Source organism: Vanessa tameamea, chromosome 5, assembly GCF_037043105.1.
Source record: "Vanessa tameamea isolate UH-Manoa-2023 chromosome 5, ilVanTame1 primary haplotype, whole genome shotgun sequence".
In the NCBI taxonomy this organism is placed as follows: Eukaryota; Metazoa; Arthropoda; class Insecta; order Lepidoptera; family Nymphalidae; genus Vanessa; species Vanessa tameamea.
Genome location: NC_087313.1, coordinates 12,737,679 through 12,755,051, shown reverse-complemented (window position 1 = coordinate 12,755,051; position 17,373 = coordinate 12,737,679). Strand labels below are relative to the sequence as shown.

General features: G+C 32.8%; 1 protein-coding gene across 4 annotated transcripts in view; it reads left to right on the top strand.

The window, feature by feature from the left end:
* LOC113404446 (tenascin-like) overlaps positions 1–17,373 on the top strand; it is a 37,574-nt gene that overhangs the window by 13,704 nt on the left and 6,497 nt on the right. For 2 of the 4 annotated variants that reach the window (XM_026645331.2, XM_026645332.2), the window contains exon 2: positions 8,006–8,108. In XM_026645331.2, the coding sequence (XP_026501116.2) occupies positions 8,039–8,108 (70 nt within the window). In that variant the 5' untranslated portion in view covers positions 8,006–8,038. Of the gene's footprint in view, positions 1–8,005; positions 8,113–17,373 lie in introns of all 4 variants that reach the window. The other 2 variants (XM_064221027.1, XM_064221028.1) reach the window with 1 other exon arrangement.

Below are 17,373 nucleotides of genomic sequence, written 5' to 3'. Positions count from 1 at the left end.
AACTAAACTTCGTCTATGTTTGGACATACATCGATCACGATATTTTTTTATGACACAAAATGAAAAATATTAACAGTTTTAGTGACTATTAGTAAAGCTAAATGTATAATAATTATTTAAGTTAACGTCATTGACCAACTTCCATTCGATTAACGTATCCAATACATTAAAATGAATTAAAACAGCAACAAGTACGTTAAGAGCTTATAATAATCAATCACTTTGACTACTTCAAGACAAATCCGACTCCAACGTCCTAGATTATTTATTATTATTAATCATTAGAAAATGTAATTAAATAATCCACGACTAATTAAAGTAAAAACCGACTTGCCTTCACGCGAATATCGAATTTCGTTAGCTGTTACACTCTAAAGCGCGAAGCGTGAAGATTTAGAAAGCATGATAACTTTTAGAGGCGAAACTGTGCAAATTGATTGAAATCAAAGCGCTTTACGAGTCGAGCGTTTAACGCAAATTGCGTCCACCAGATGACGGCAAGGAACAGGATCTCTATACCGAGAAATGGTATGAAACTTAAGACGTCATTTTAAAGCTCACATATGCTCACATATGCTTGAAACATTCTTTTGGTCTGGGGCAGATTTACAAATATATACGCGTTCTTCGGTTATGTTATCGAATATTGTATGATATTGTTTAGCCTCCTCTGATACACGCTGAATATAATGATACAAATTTCATATTTAAACTTTTTGTATGATGAGCGTTCATACAAATAGCTAAACCGAATGTTTTAGTTTTATATAACTGAATAATGTAATACGCAATTATTTATATATATATATATTGGTCTCGAAAACAATTCCGTCTTCGAATATTTAGTTACGTAAAAATAATAAACATTATTTGTATGTGGATGTGTGTGGAATGTCTGCATGTTTACATGTGTTTGTAAATTTTGCGACAAATAAAAAAATTGCCGTCATAACGAATTATTACTCAATACGTAATTATGTATGTTTTACTTTTATGAATGTGACTTGTTTACTGTAGAATTGTAATCCGGCCCGTAAATACTGTGCTGTAAGTTTTCTTTTTTTTCAATTTTATATTGGTGTACATATATGCTTATTAGCTTATTCGTGTTGTTAATTCAAGTTTGGCAAATAAAGAAATAAAAAAAAAAAACAGTTGAAAAAGGCGCGAAATTTGACGACCGTTCTCAATTCAAAGTTATTAAAACCGTAGTACAGTTAAGTCGATCCATGTTTGGTTCGAACACAGTAATCAGGTTAAATAAATATGCATAAGTATTTTTTGCAACACTCAAATATCATAATTGACAGTTAATTCACGTGTGAATAGCATTGTCTTTTTTTAAGTCCAACCATCATGTTATCGAGGTTTTTATAGACAAAGAACTCCTTTATTCTGCCAACAATATTGCTACGGTTGCAAACGTAACCTTTGCTTTTAACCGTTTTCTTATTCAGTTTTTCCAAGGAAAGTATAAAGACACAATGTTTACGGTTCAACTTTCATTAAAAAAATCTTATTAAAAATTAACTCGGTCAAACAAGAGCGTTATATCAAATGTTATTCTCTCAAAAAATTGTACGTGAACTGCAGCGTAATACACTATAAACAATTTAAATTACGCTAAAAATCAACGACAGAACGAGTTCTTGTGAAAAACTCAACAACAACTTTTTTAATTTATGAGAATTATTGAATTTGGAATATGGAACGATAATAAATAGGAATACTGCCAGTCTTCTGAAAGTCTACACCGTAAAATTTGCAAAAATTAGTAAAATAATTACGTTAATTTCGTCCAAAAATCATTGCCTGACATACTGCACACGCAATAGGTACTAGTTTCATTATTCATTCATTCATTCATCAGTCTGTTCATTCATTACATTCTTTTGTTTATGCAAACATAAAGGAAATGTTAGTTAACCGCATATAAAATCTCTCGCCGTGTCGGACACACTGGCGAACGGTGGGATGATTGTGGTGAAAATTGATTTTTATTTTTAGCGTCTGTGGACCCATACGCCACGTCACGGTCAGTTGTTATCAACAAAGCGGATTGTTTCAAATTGACTATCTTGTTCCGTATAAACGTAGGGTTGTGACTATTTACTTTTTTTATCGCTGTAAAATGTCTAACGACACATTGCCATTATCATTATTTTCTGTATCCATCTGTGGCTGCCGAGCGATCGTGGGTAGGCGGACGAGGAGAATTAAAACCACGTGTTTAAAGGTTTTACAGTATAACAGTAATACAATCAGCACTTTTGATATTATAATAAAATAACGACGCTCCACCAGGCACGTCTTGCTTACGACAAATGCAAATGCATTACACAAAACAGCCTGAAGTTGCGCCAGAGTGAAGAAACGTCAAAACCGCACTATATCCAATTTTACTGTCAAAAATGTCATTATTACTTTTTTTCGTTTCTTGACACTCTCAAAACACAGTGGCCCGTCATGTCTATCTATTCTTTCTTTGTTTATTAACTTTGTTGCACACTAATACACGTATTCGCCGCAGCAATCGCTTGAGAGATGTGTCCGTTTGTTGCAAAATTGTAATTAAATCATATGAAAAAACGAAGGCAAAACATTTTGATAAAATCGTCACGTGAGGAGTCCTGATTTCCCTCTCTTTTTCTGTCTCTTTTTTATACAACGTAACAGATAACCTACTCTCTTATAAATTCAGCGGCAAAAAAATAAATTAGTTTAAAAAGATTATATTTAAAACACTGTGTAAAAAAAGTATCAAAGCATTAATATGAATACTTGCAAAACAATACGTTGCGCGTTGCAGTCATCTAATTTCTAGTTTAAAAAAAAGGAAATTGGGTAACAGCCTCTAAATGTCTCTAGGCCTAACGCATTCCCTTTGAGAAGGTTTCTGGTATAATTTTAATTTTTTAATTTTAAAAAGCATAAATTTAACATCACATGTGTTATATGGGAAATGAGTAAATTGATATTAAAACGAAATACGGCGACAAGTAACTCCTTAATACGTAATTATGTTTTAGTACATTGCTTATCTGTGGCATCTCCGAAACTATTACACAGATAATAAATATTTTTTATCTTATCGCAAGTAAACATTCGTTAAATTATCACGTATTTGTCTAAGAAAAAAAGATACTAATGTGATTACTTGTTAATTATAAGTATCTTTATATCTTTTTTTATATATAAATTATAATCTATATATATAATTTCTTAAATTGTCTGTTTGTTTATATAACATTTACCTTTTATAAACATTTATTTTTACATAAGAACAGTATAAAACAATTATAAATATAATTTTTAGATTATACTTAGGATTGTATCATTAGTTCTGGATATTACTCCCTACATACAAAAAAATTTAACCTCTTTTTTAATTAATAAATAGATCATTACCGATGGCTGATTCTTAGAGTATGGCCTCGTCTGAGTGTGTACTACCAAGAGTTATTTTACTGTCAAACAATAGTATTCTGTATCGCTGTGTTTTTCGATTTGAATTATTTCTAAACAAAGATACAGATCGAGGTAATCAATATCATAAATCCCGTAATTTGTCGCGAATTGTCTTTGTACGATGGTGACTTTCCATCAGGTCATTCATAAAATAAATTTATTATTATTTAAAGCTATTAGATGTCAAAGTAATAGCTGTTAACGTCCCACGGCTGGGCAAAAACCTTCCCTTTGAGAAGAAGAATCGTTGCTCAGTCCACGCACTGATCTAATTTGAGTTGGTTACACGTGGCAGATTGTCATCTATTGCGTTTAGGTTTCCTTCAATGCCGAGCACGAGATTGATTCTAAAATTCAGTGGTTCTTGGTGTCTGGTGGCCTGGGTTTGAACCCGTAATCATCAGTTAAGGTACACGTTTTCTAACCACTTTGCCATATTAGATGTCGCGTCAGAAATTTTCAAATAATTAAACAGTATTCAATTACCGTAGCGAAATTCTTGATACGTTACTTAGATACGGTCTTAAACGACCGTGTCGTTTGGAGAAATCTTTTTTATAATTTCCACACAACTACATCAAATGTGATTGCATAAAATTGAGAGGCATATTTGTTGCATTTGAGCGTGTTTCTTCTTATTTTAAAAAATAGGAATATTTATCTGAATAAGTGCAGTTAGTGGCAGCCCTTACACTGGCAACCCTGTTAACATTTCACAATGTAATATGTAAAGAATGAAAATATAATACGTACTATAAAAAATACTACTATTATTTATTTATTTATTAACTCTTTATTGCACCCAAACTTAAAACTAAAAATTACAATTTTGTTACACAAAAGTTGCATGAGGTGCAACAGGCGGCCTTATCGCTAAGCAGCGATCTCTTCCTGGCTACCTTTGAGCAGAGGATTATTATTAGTTTTTCTATTAGTATTTTTAGTTTGCTTATATCCTCAACCTCATTTCAAAAAGATCTTACGTCGTAAACTTTGTGCATAAAATTGGGTCATTTTAGGTCTCCTTACATTGGTAATACATACTTGCTTTTAAAAAGATACCAACCGCAAACATTGTACTGTAAAACTTTGTCGTTTTTTATAATGCAGTACTACTCTGCTTTTAAAATATATGCCTATATACAAATAAGATTTAGAATTTAAATTATTTATATTTATCAGTACATTTTCATTTAATTTTTAAATTATATACCTATACGACGAAATAATACACACTAACATTTAAACGGTCCATAGTCTATTCCTTTGACAATTGACGCGATATCATTGGTCGAGCTTAAATAGTCTATGATATCTCTCCTTACCTTGTATTTTTCACCTCTATTTCTTTCCTATACCTTAAGATTGCCTGGAAGGGATCGCTGTTTTAGCGATTAGTCCGCCTTTTGTGCATCTTTCTTGCGTGTGATTTATGTAGGTAAGTGTTTATTGGTGTACAATAAAGAGTATCATAAATTCGTTGATAATTTTGGAATATTGACAAGGCTGTTATAGGAACTTTGAAGGTAAAATTAAAGTTTATGGAGAAAGTTATAACAATCAAAAACGGATTGTAGTGCATGATATAGCAGAGTTCCATGCAATTTGCATGAGTCATAATACGTAAACCTTTGTTTATAATATTTATTCCTTCATCGATTCGAATAGGGTACAGCTACAATCTTTAAAACGCCAAGTGCGTGGCAGGCTTTATGGCTCATGTTATTTAGTAGCGGTGTTAAGAAGAATCTTCCAATGTGATCACGACTGACCCTTTTTTATACGACTAAGAATTTTTCAACGAGAATAACTTAACGTTCTGTTGTTTTTCTAAATATTATAAAGTTAAACTGATTGAAATTGTGCCTTTTATAACTCATCTATGACGATACGTTCAATATTATCTGTTTGACCTCGCTTTGCTTGAAACGTTAAAGCTCGCTTTATATTTATGAGCGATTTATTTGATCAATTTAAAAGTCTCATTCACATTAAATATATGGCAGAACACCCACGACCCTCGTACTAAACATACATTTAGGTATGTAAAAAAAAAACCAAATACACGTTTAATAACATTGAATCACTTTCCAGTGAATCAAATCCAATTAGAAATGTCAACCAAAGGATATTCATATATAACTATACGTCTATTAAAAAACGCATACGAAGTCACTCACCTTTGAGGAAGAGTTAGACAATCGCCCAGTTTGTCGCCAGCCTTATTTCTAATACTCTTTGTTAGCGGCTTGAAGATAGATCTTCCGATCCAGTCACGACTTATCGTGTTTTATTTTTCTTTTCGTCCGACTCCAATTTGTTGTTCAAGTTGCATAATATTATATTGTATTGGATTTATAACGAGTGTTAAAATTTTTAAATGGATGATGATTGGCATTTTAATAGAATCAATTGTATACGCGTCTATTTAAAAAGCGAAAATTTCTTCTTAGATAATAACAGTACGAGTACAGTAAGCCCTTTTTAATTCTTTGCTTATTATTTTTGATTGAAGCGACGTTGATGGTTTGATACGCGGACTTTTGGCGGAGGCGGAAATATATATGTATCTCTTTTAAATAGTAATTCGAAACAAATGCTACTAAATATGCAGCGCTAGATTTACACTGGTGACACTCGGGGCTAATGCCCGATATTTTTTTAAGAGGCGGAAAAATTAGAAGAATAAATCAAAAGAGAAATCGCGTTTTAGAAAAAATATAATATTGTTACTGTAAGTAACTCGATAGTAGCTTGGTAGATGGCTTTGTGCAAGCCCATCTGGGTAGGTACCACTCATAAGATATTCTACAAACAACAGTATTCAGTATTGTTGTGTTCCGGTCTGAAATATAAGTGACCTAGTGTAACTATAGGTACTAGGGGCATAAAATCTTAGTTTCCAAGGTTGTAAGGAATGGTTAACATTTCTTACACCGTTATTGTCTATGAGTGGTTGTGACCACTCACCATCAGGTGTTCCATTTGCGCGTCTGCCAACATATATCATTAAAAAAAATGTCGAAATGCATTCGAACACCATGATGACAAGTAAGACTGAAAATATAACAAAAGTCAGTATTAAAAATAATAACTTCCAACATGATAATCATACGTTCAAACGTTCCCAGACGTTACACAATACTAATTTATAATTTGAATGATTTGCGCAATACTTTAACTGCGCAAACAATATAAGTGTGACCTTACGGCTTGTATGTGAAGCTATTAAATCTGAACATGCAGACAATTTTGATTTACGTTAATGCCAAGTCAATCTAAATTTATCTGACTATAATTCATGTATTTTTCTAGGTGTAAAGGTTTTTTTTCGTGTTTTGTACCTTTAATTCGACTCCGTTAAGTCAATAAATGCTTCCTAATGAAAAATATTTTATATATGTTTATAGGATAACTTTACTCTGATCCCAATGTATGTAAAACACATGTGTTATGGCAAATTAGAATTAACGACGGTACCACAAACACCCAGACCCAAGACAACATAGAAAACTACATCGACTCAACCGGGAATCGAAGCCGGGACCTCGGAGTGGCGTACCCATGAAAACCGGTGCACACACTACTCGACCACGGAGGTCGTCGAATATATATATGTTTAGTGCTTAAGTTTTAATAAATTTTTTTAACTGGAATTATTTATTTTGGAGTCACAAATGTATGTTCGGTCTCCGGTCGCCTTGTCCCCTTCATGAGCATTCATGCGGACAAGGCAAGTAGGGGGTAGCTGTTAGGTATTTACTATATTTCTGTAGGCTTGACAACGTATATGTAAAATCAAAGATCGACTGTGTAGTTAAAACGTAAAATGATAGAAACAAACTCATTTTCGATAGTATTGATTCGTTGCGTAACATCATAAGATTTTTTTGGAAATTAAATGAGGGCGTAAGACCTTCAAGAAGTACTTATAGTCCATTATAAATACAATTTAAGGCCCCTTTCACTGGATTTAACCATCGATTTTGATCCGAAACGGAACAGTGCTTGCTGTGTGAACGTCTCGACTCCACTAGACCAGAACATGTTAAATCTTATGGTACCTGTGGCGCTTTCAAATATTAGATACATTTGATACTCAAAACTAAATTTATTTCTTTACTATTAAAGGTACTCCAACGACATTTTTAATTGTGATTACTTCGTGTAAATTATAAATTTTTAATTTGTTATATGTGTGTTTTATAGCTTTGCATAACATTTAACAGTATATTTATTAATTGAATTGCATGGTTCTCAAACTTTAGGGTTGGAAAATTTGCAACAAAACGGACGAACACGTGGTGGTAGTCTGCCTTCCTTAAATATTCAAAACTATATATTTTGATATTGTATTGAAAAGGAATTAAAATAGTAATGTGCCCCCCCCCCCCCACCTCACTGACCCTTCATCTCGTGACTGCTAAGTATTTTTCCTATCGCTTAATTAATCACAAAAGTCTAGATAAAGTTATCTTATCTGTGTTCATAGAGCGACATGAAATCTTAATATTAATTTAAATATTCTTTGTATCAGACGTGAGGTGCGCGTGCGCAGTGACGTCACAGGATGGCTGTGTGGGGCTGGTTGTGTGTGTTCGTTCTGCTGGGAGCAGTCTCTGCTCAGGGACCCGAGAAACGTAAGTTTTAATTTCTTACATCACACAAAACTGGTTTAAATATATATTTTGTATTATATGTAAATTATTAAGACCAACATACATATCTTTCTATTTTACAACTTCAAATTATATTATGTTTAATTTTTGACAACAATTATTATATCGAACAGTGACTCTCAAACTTACCGAATCTCACCGAATTTTATCGAAAACCCTTAAACCTATTGATAATTAATAAAAAGTCCTACGTATTGAAATGAAATAATAAAAAAAATATTATATATTTAAAAAATATATGATGATGATATTTCTCGCTTAATTTGGTAATTTGACATAAATTAATAAATTCAAACATTCATAAAGATAACGGAAATATACTGTTTTTCTCATGTAACTTAAGAGTTTTTTGAACAGTTTATGAACCACTGGTCTATTACATCACGAGAAAATTGGGGGCAAATTACATACTAAGCAGCCAATTAGTGGTAAAAAATTCATGTATCGTCAATATTGATATTTAAAACACGCTCAAAGTTTGATACCAACCAAAGATTTTATTTTTATTTTACAAAGTTATCGCCAAATTATGAGTCAATATATTAATTGTATAAATATTTTACTTTTCTCAAATATTTTTTATTATGATCATTAAGGTCAGCACTTTTTCAAAGTAAAACATGGAAATTGTTTTAGTCAAATGCTCTATAATAATATTATAAAAGCGAAAGTAACTCTGTATGTCTGTCTGTTATACTTTCTCCGCCAAAACACTGAACCAAAAATGATGAAATTCGGTGTAAAGCTTGAATCACAAGGAAGAACATCTGCTTCTTTTTTATACCAAACAACTGACAACCAACCCTAAAACGCCTAAGAAACCACGGGCGACAACTAGGCTTAAACATTTCTCAACTTGTAAAATGATAAAAACACATTAGGCATTATAGATTCGACGACCTCCGTGGTCGAGTAGTGTGTACACCGGTTTTCATGGGTACGCCACTCCGAGGTCTCGGGTTCGATTCCCGGTCGAGTCGATGTAGAAAAAGTTCATTAGTTTTCTATGTTGTCTTGGGTCTGGGTGTTTGTGGTACCGTCGTTACATCTGATTTTCCATAACACAAGTGCTTTAGCTACTTACATTGGGGTCAGAGTAATGTATGTGATGTTATCCAATATTTATATTTATATATAAAACAAATGACAATCAATGAATCAAAAAGAAATAAAGATTATGAACGAATTTATATTTATAATTCAATTAAAATTCCGGTAAAGAAATAACAATGTGTTCACTACGTAATAAGAATTACACGGTAGCGAATAAAAGAGATAGTGTAACGCAAAAACAAATAAGGAATAAATCTTACGATATGTCTTACGATAAAAACTCCGCAGTCACTAGACTACGTTTAATTGTCACGCGTCTCCCGCGCTGCGCAACTAACTTCGTTTACATCGCCTCTCACTCTCTTACCGCAACCGAATACAATTGGACGGTTTTTTTGTGGTAGCGGCAGCGGGCGAGCATATACGTCACTTGATGGTAAGTGGTCACCACCGCCCATAGACTACATAGATTCCTTACATCACCAATGCGCGACCAACCTTGGGAACTAAGATGTTATGTCCCTTGTGCCTGTAGTTACACTGGCTAACTCGCCCGATATCAAATCTTGAAGATTGATGTTTAGTGGTGGTTAACTGATGATAACCTACCGAAATTGGCTTTCTAATCAAAGAACTAGCACCAAGTAAATTAGAGGCTTCGTTTTCAAAACGGAGTCGAGTATACTTCGCAACTGATGATCGCAGGGTCGAATCCTGTCAAGCACAACTGAACTTAGATGTGTTAAATTTGTATTTAAAATCTTCCACTCGGCAATGTAGAAATATATCGTGAGACTGTTATAAACTTCCTGATGTGAATCCATCAACCCATAGGACAGCGTTTTGGAAGAAACTCCATGAAAAGTTCTTAAGAGGAGAAATAGTCTTAGTCCTTAAGATTAAATTATATGCACTTCAAAGTTATGAAACGAAAGTCATCTAATAAAAAATATCATTACTCACTTTTTTTAACAATAAAAATTATACAACACGTCATTACATGGCATAAAAACTTTCCTAGTTCAGTTTTGCGTAACTTGGAATTGATGAGTTGCATTCAATTCTAACATATGTAACGCGACGCGTCACGCTTGAATTGGCGGTTATTGTATCACGTATTACGAGTCGGTGAAATTAACATTACTTAACACGTTTCGATACGATTTTCACCTAAAAGTAGGTCGTTATACACATAATATGTAATGTAAACATACACTCGTGAAGGCGTGTCTACGTTTTAATAGATTAATGGACTATTAAGAATTGGGCTATAGTATGTAAAAATATTTTTTAAATCCGAATGGTAATTCCAAAGATCACCGCGAACACGCAAACTCTGGAGATTGAGTTGGTTGTATTCGTTTAATATGAGATTGAGTTTTCATGTCCTTAATTTGTGATCATAATTTATTTTGTGCTCACTAGTGATGGTAAACATCGTGAGAAAAATCTATGTCTCTAATCGAGATCTTTAAAAGTGTATCAACCAAACCGCATTGGAGCAGTGTGCTAGAATCTCTTCAAGAGGCTTCATACCAGACATTAATTAATTCAATATTCATTATATTTATTCATTCATCCAATTTATAAAAACTATCAATTTTTATTTAGACTTTTATACAATTGTATTTAACTGACATGACTTTTTAATTCAAATTTTTAAAAAGATTAATTACTTCCTTTTGTAGTGTTAGTGCAAAAAGCTTCATTAAAAGTATCACATCTCGCTTTATTGCCTCCACTGGTGACAGGCGGGCTGGTTCGTTTTTTGCCCAGAGCGTCGGAATTGCGATTCAACGGGGAAATGCTAGCATTCTTGTCACCGGTCCACGCGGTCATGATTTGTACAGTAACTATTTTTAATTCATATTTATATTATATTTAAGGACTTAATGTTATTTCTAAAATTATTCTTTCTTGCCGGTTCTTCTCGGTAGAATCTATATTCCGAAGCGGTGTTTTACATTTAATACAGTTGCGTATAAAAATTTGTTAAAGTATATTTTGATTGATTGATATCATTCAACTTTAAGCAATGCAGTCCAATTCTCACATGACAATGTATATTAAAGTTTGATCCGAAATTTAGGAGAACTGTGGCATTACTAATGGCAAATACTAAGTTATGGTTTTGTCTTTGCGGTATCTTCGCTGATGCTATTAATTTGTCATAATTTAATAATATAATTCTTAATATTATAATTTGAATGAATGTTCGGATTGTATTGTTTGTGTACCTATGGATAAATAAATAAATAAACTTGCTTACCCTCGTTTATTTACCTTTCGTCGTCGCAGTGTTTTGCCTAAGTCAGGATATAAATCTTAAATTTATACCTAACATTTAACTACTAACGTATTGTAATATTTCATTCATCCATTCGCATTCATTCAATCATGCATTCGTCATTCAGTACGCATTCGTAACATAACCATCGTCTGTTTTCTTCAGATTTTCTTTTACAAGGGACCCAATCATTATGTAACATCTTCGAACTCATTTCGTTAGTATTCACAATTAAAAAACGTATCTAATCTTCGCAATACATCAAAGAATAAATGTTTATGAGATTAGTGATAACACACAAAACAAACACTTAATCCTTTATTCAATAGTACAACAGATATGTTTTGTATGCACTTTCCTATCTAGTCATATATCAATACGAAAATGTTCACACATTATACTAGTATTAGGTATGTATGTACGTACGTATTTATAAGTAAATATTTGGACTACGTTCACAAATTCGTCATATATTTACAAATTACATACAAGTATATGTATATCTACATATATTAGAATTGCAGTGTACTCAAGAATACTTCAGTCCAGTGGTCGTTAACCTTTTAGATATCGCCTAACAATAAGTAATATCAAATTACAATGCTATCCTTTTTGATTCAACGTTAAAAAGCGCTGGCAAAGTTTTAGTCCTGTCAAAATACGAACTCGTAAATTTACGGTTTACGAGTTCGTGAAAAGAATAAGCATTAATGTCAGAATCTTAATAACCCACCCAGTTATTATAGGCCGTTTACGCGTATTACTTAAGTACTACATTTTTCAATACTTTTTGTTTATGTTCTCACAAGGAAATAAAACTTTGTAAAAAACACTAGTTTTTTTAAAAAGTTTTATTTAACTACAACTCTTAGTATATGTTGGTCATGAAACCGGTTTTAAAGAGGTTGATTATTATAAATTAAATTTATTAAATCTTACAATTTTTTATAATACATTTATTCGTTTGGTAACAGTACAATATAATTATTTGTTACTGAATAAATAACGAACGTAAACAGTATTTATTAAAATCAGAATGTATTCAGCGATAAAATAATAATTTATAATATTTTCAATCTATATAATCAAAAGTATATGTATGTCTGTTACGTTTTAACTATCAAACCACTGAACCGCAAATGATGAGATTTGCCATAAAACTTGAACTACAAATAGGGCAACTAAAACTAACTAAAAATATAGGCAATTTATCCCTAACATGTCAGTTGTAGGACCAACCCATAAAACTAAGTATGAACTATTTTGGTAAAAAAATAGCAATAAAATAATATTTATTTTTTGAAAAATTCATGATACGTATTTAGAAGTTTTCTTTTTAAATATCAGTGACGTAAATGTAACGCGAACATTAAAATCCCAATATTTCTTTTAAACTATTAATAATATCCGTCTTTCGCGGACCATCAAATTAACCACAGGTTGTCAACAGCTGCCTTACAAGACTCTGCCTTTTTAAACTGTTATACGCAATCGCGACATGCGATTACCTTATCCGTGAATTGAGGACACATGTCAAGTACTTAAATAATGTTCTACTTATTTTTTTGTTAAACATGTTAAAGTATATTTACTTAAGTTAACGATTATTTCGTTACTTTTATCGAGTTTCTATAGTGAAAGCTTTATTTGATAGGCTTATATTATTTTGAATTTTGAATAGATCGATACTGCCAAGTCTCGTCTGTAGTTGTGTTTGATATTTCATAGTATTATAATATTTTTGTTTATTTTTAAGGAAAACTTGCATGGGTTGCGTTGGACAAAGTTCTGCCGCATGTGCATTTAAATCAAAGCTCGCTACCTTGGTGTAATCTTAATAAAATAAAAATATCTTTAAATAGTTTCGCCCGCGGCTACGCTCGCGTTTTAGGAGTTGGTTGACAAGTATTATTCACACAATATCATGATAAATTATAGCCTATTTGTTATTCTGGTGGACGAGCTATATTATTGTAAAGTTTCATTAAAATCCATTCAGTAGTTTTTGCGTGAAAGAGTAACAAACATCTATACATACAAACTTTCGCCTTCACAATTATAGTAAGGATTAAACATAACATTTTTTTTTTTAATACTAGGTACCAAAATATAACAAAAAACTTTTACAAATTTATTACTAATCATTATAAAATTACTAATTATTACGTGACGGCTTAGTGGTTTAATCCTGAGAAGCTTCACTAAATTTTGATGCACTTATTCTGTGTTTGAAGAAAAACTAGTGAGGAAACCTGCGTGTGCATCAAAGTCTATAATGTGTGAATACGCAAGGCAATTGGTGAATACCAACCCGCATTGGAGAAGCGTGTTGATGTAAGCTCCAAACCTAGTCATAAAAGAAAGGCTAAAGGAGAGGAGGTCTTAGCCCAACAGTGGGACGTTCACAATTTTTACTTTACTTTTTTACAATATTAAATGTGTACAGTAGATAAAACAAAGGAATTAATAAATTATACTAAGGACCTTGATGTTCTTGGTTCAAATCCCAGGTCATTTCAGTTAAAAGTTTTTATCGACAAGAACTTCTCAGTGGCAGCCCGGAATTAGGAAGTTAGCACGCTTACACTCTCGCGCCTCTCCAGTCGTGTCAATTTCCGACATATATAGTTGTGAGAGTGTGAGAATGGAAAGTGCATCTGAATTGGCTATAATTCCGAATGATGAAATAAAATACACTGATATATGTATTTTTATGATGGGCCACCTGATGGAAAATTGTTACCACCGCCTATACAATGGCGCTGTAAGAAATCTTACTCAATCTTACATCGCCCATGCGTTCATTGAAATCCATTCAGTAGTTGGGAACCATCCTTGGGAACAAAGATGCTATGTCCCTTATGCCTGTAGTTACATTGCCTGACACCCTTCAAACCGGAATACAACAATGCTGTTTGGCGGTAGAACATTTGATGAATTGGTACATATTCAGACAGTCTTGCATAAAGCCAAACCAAGTAAAAATGTGATGTTTAGTACAGAGTATTTATATATATTGACTTAATAAAAAGCACATCACTAACTTTATACTCTCCTGTGAAGTGCTCTGTTTTAACTTACGAACTACGTTTTTTTACGTTTAAAGTTAGCTAAATGTGAACTAGAAATAGTGTTTTTTACTTGAATCCGTTACCGAGTGTTAATTAATTTCAAACTGACCTCAAAAACGTTGTAAGCGATTACTCGCTGTAAAATTATACCATAAAGTTTAAATGCAATTAGTTTTTAAAGTTTAAGCATAAAATTGTCATTGCGGTTACTAATTTAACTTACAGTTATCAGAATATTTTAAAAATCGCACCGTTCAACGGTTCTTTATTCAGTGAATTAACATAAACACGTTTATAACACACTATTAAATTAATAGCCCCCAAATACAAATATTTATTAAAATTAGTTTACCTTGAGAGGATGAAATGATCTTATTGCAAAACATAACTGTATTATAAAAAGGAACAGCCTGTAAATTTCCCACTGCTGGGCTAAAGCCTCTCCCTTAAGGAGAATGTTTGGAGTTTATTCGAACACGCTGTTCGAATACACATGTGAGAATTTTAATGAATTTTGATCGATGCAGGTATCCTCGCGATGTTTTCACCGCTCAGCACGATGAACACAAAATAAGCAGATATGAATTCACCCACTCACTCCCCCTTAGTGACCCATGAATCCGTCTACCAATTTTATATAACAAAAAATACCTTCCAAATATATCGCAGCAGAATCCGAAGGGCACAAATAGATAAAACAAATGACTGATGTCTGACATCTAATCTAAGCCAACCTTGTTTAAGATTTATGAAGAGCCTTTAGGTATAAAGTCAAACATTGTAAAAGTACGAGAATAGTTTGCGCAACGTATATGTAACGTACACCTCGTCAACGCGGTTATCTAGTAATTATCTTAATTTATATAATATTACTGATAGAGTTGTTAACTACCGGTTGTTGTGGCGCGTTGCTCGTTTATTTATGGCCATTTTGTACTGTAGGGTTGATGGGAGGAAAAATAAAGGTCGATTCGGTGCAGCCGAGTTGAGTTTCAGAATGAAACCTTTAATATACTTCACTACTTGGACGTGTTATGTGTTATTATGTTATGTAAAATTTCAATCATCACGGCCCATTTACTATATTTACATATATGAGTTTGTAGGTTACGCATGAATATGTGCACATCGTGTACAGCCTGTAAATTTCCCACTGCACGCCTCCTCTCCATTTGAGAAGGTTAGGAGCATATTCCACCTCGCTGCTCCAATGCGGATTCACATGTGGCACATTTTCGTTGAAATTAGACACATGCAGGTTTCCTCAAGATGTTTTCCTTCACCGCCGAGCACGTGAATTATAAACACAAATTGAGCATATGAAAATTTGGTGGTGCTTGCCTGGGTTTGAACTCGCAATCGTCGGACAAACGTGTTCTAACCACTAGGCCATCTCGGCTTGTATATGTATATTATAAATTATTAATACAAAGTAACGATTCCCGTTCGTCTCTATGTATGTTCGCGTTAACGTCAAAAACTACAATGTGGATTTTTTACCGATGCATAGCTAATCAATTGAATCCTAAGAAAGTTTAGGTGTATAATTTATGCAATATTTATTTATTATTGAAGTCGTGTAACCTGATCGCTACAAAGGCGTGCGATATAATTCCATAAAGTTAAATATGAAAATATTGCACGTATAGTTAAACTGTATATAATAAATTACACACCAAGCTCACAACGTCTACAGAACTATCTCGTAATTTTTTTAAACTCTATGACCATACACAAAACCATACAATCATGGCTGGCATTTTAAGAACGGACCATAGATAAATCTAGAATAATCGCTTCCATATATTTCATGAATCTATTTGTCTTTTGTACATTTAAAGTTTCAAGGCTAACGATAAACAACTTGAATGGAAATTTTGCTAATATATCATATTTTATTCGAATACTTTTGTATGAGCTAAGTTATAACTTAAGTACATGCCATTGATATCAGAATAAAAATAATTACAGAAGACAGTTACGTATAAGACATAGTTAATTAAGAAAATAATGTAATTCAAGACAGAGTACTCACAAGATTGTCGAGTAAAATTTACAAAATTACATGTAATTGTATTCATACATAGATTAGATACATTCAAAGTCAAAGTAAAAAATCTTTATTCAATATGGAGGTGTTACACTTGCTTATTGATAGTCAAAAATCTACCACCGGTTCGGAAATTAATACCTCGGACCTGAGAAGACGCGGCGAAAGAGACTCAGCGGGATTTAGTTTTTTTTTTTTTTAATTTGATTTTAACAAGAATTGATTTCATGTACAATAACAATAAACATATTTTCGTTATTTGAAACTGGAGGCGATCATCTCATTCCCATGAATTCATGGTTAAGTTATACTGCCAAACGAATCCATATCATTTATTTGGTAGATGAAAAAATACTTTAATAAATATAAGTAGCATTATTGTGAATAGAATGAATAGATTTTAACAATCGCCATAGTCGACGCTCGCAGAGCTGACCCAGATAGCGCGGATTTTACAAAAATGAACGATATTTGTGGACCTTAATGTTAGTTTCACAGTCGTAAAAATTAATAACATAATTCGAGTAGATTCCGTCCGAGAACTTTCTGTGTAACGGTTATGCGAGAAAGTTAGCAATTGTGTATAAATAATAATAATATGATTTAATCGGTAAAAAGTAAGTGTCTACGCGGCCTTAAGCAGAACAAGCACCTGGGAGCGAGCAAAGTTCTGGCGATTTTCCTTCCCTTATTAAGATTTCAAGGGTCCAATCCCGATGGTCCAAGACTTGACCAAGACGACTATCCCCTAACGCGCGACGCGAA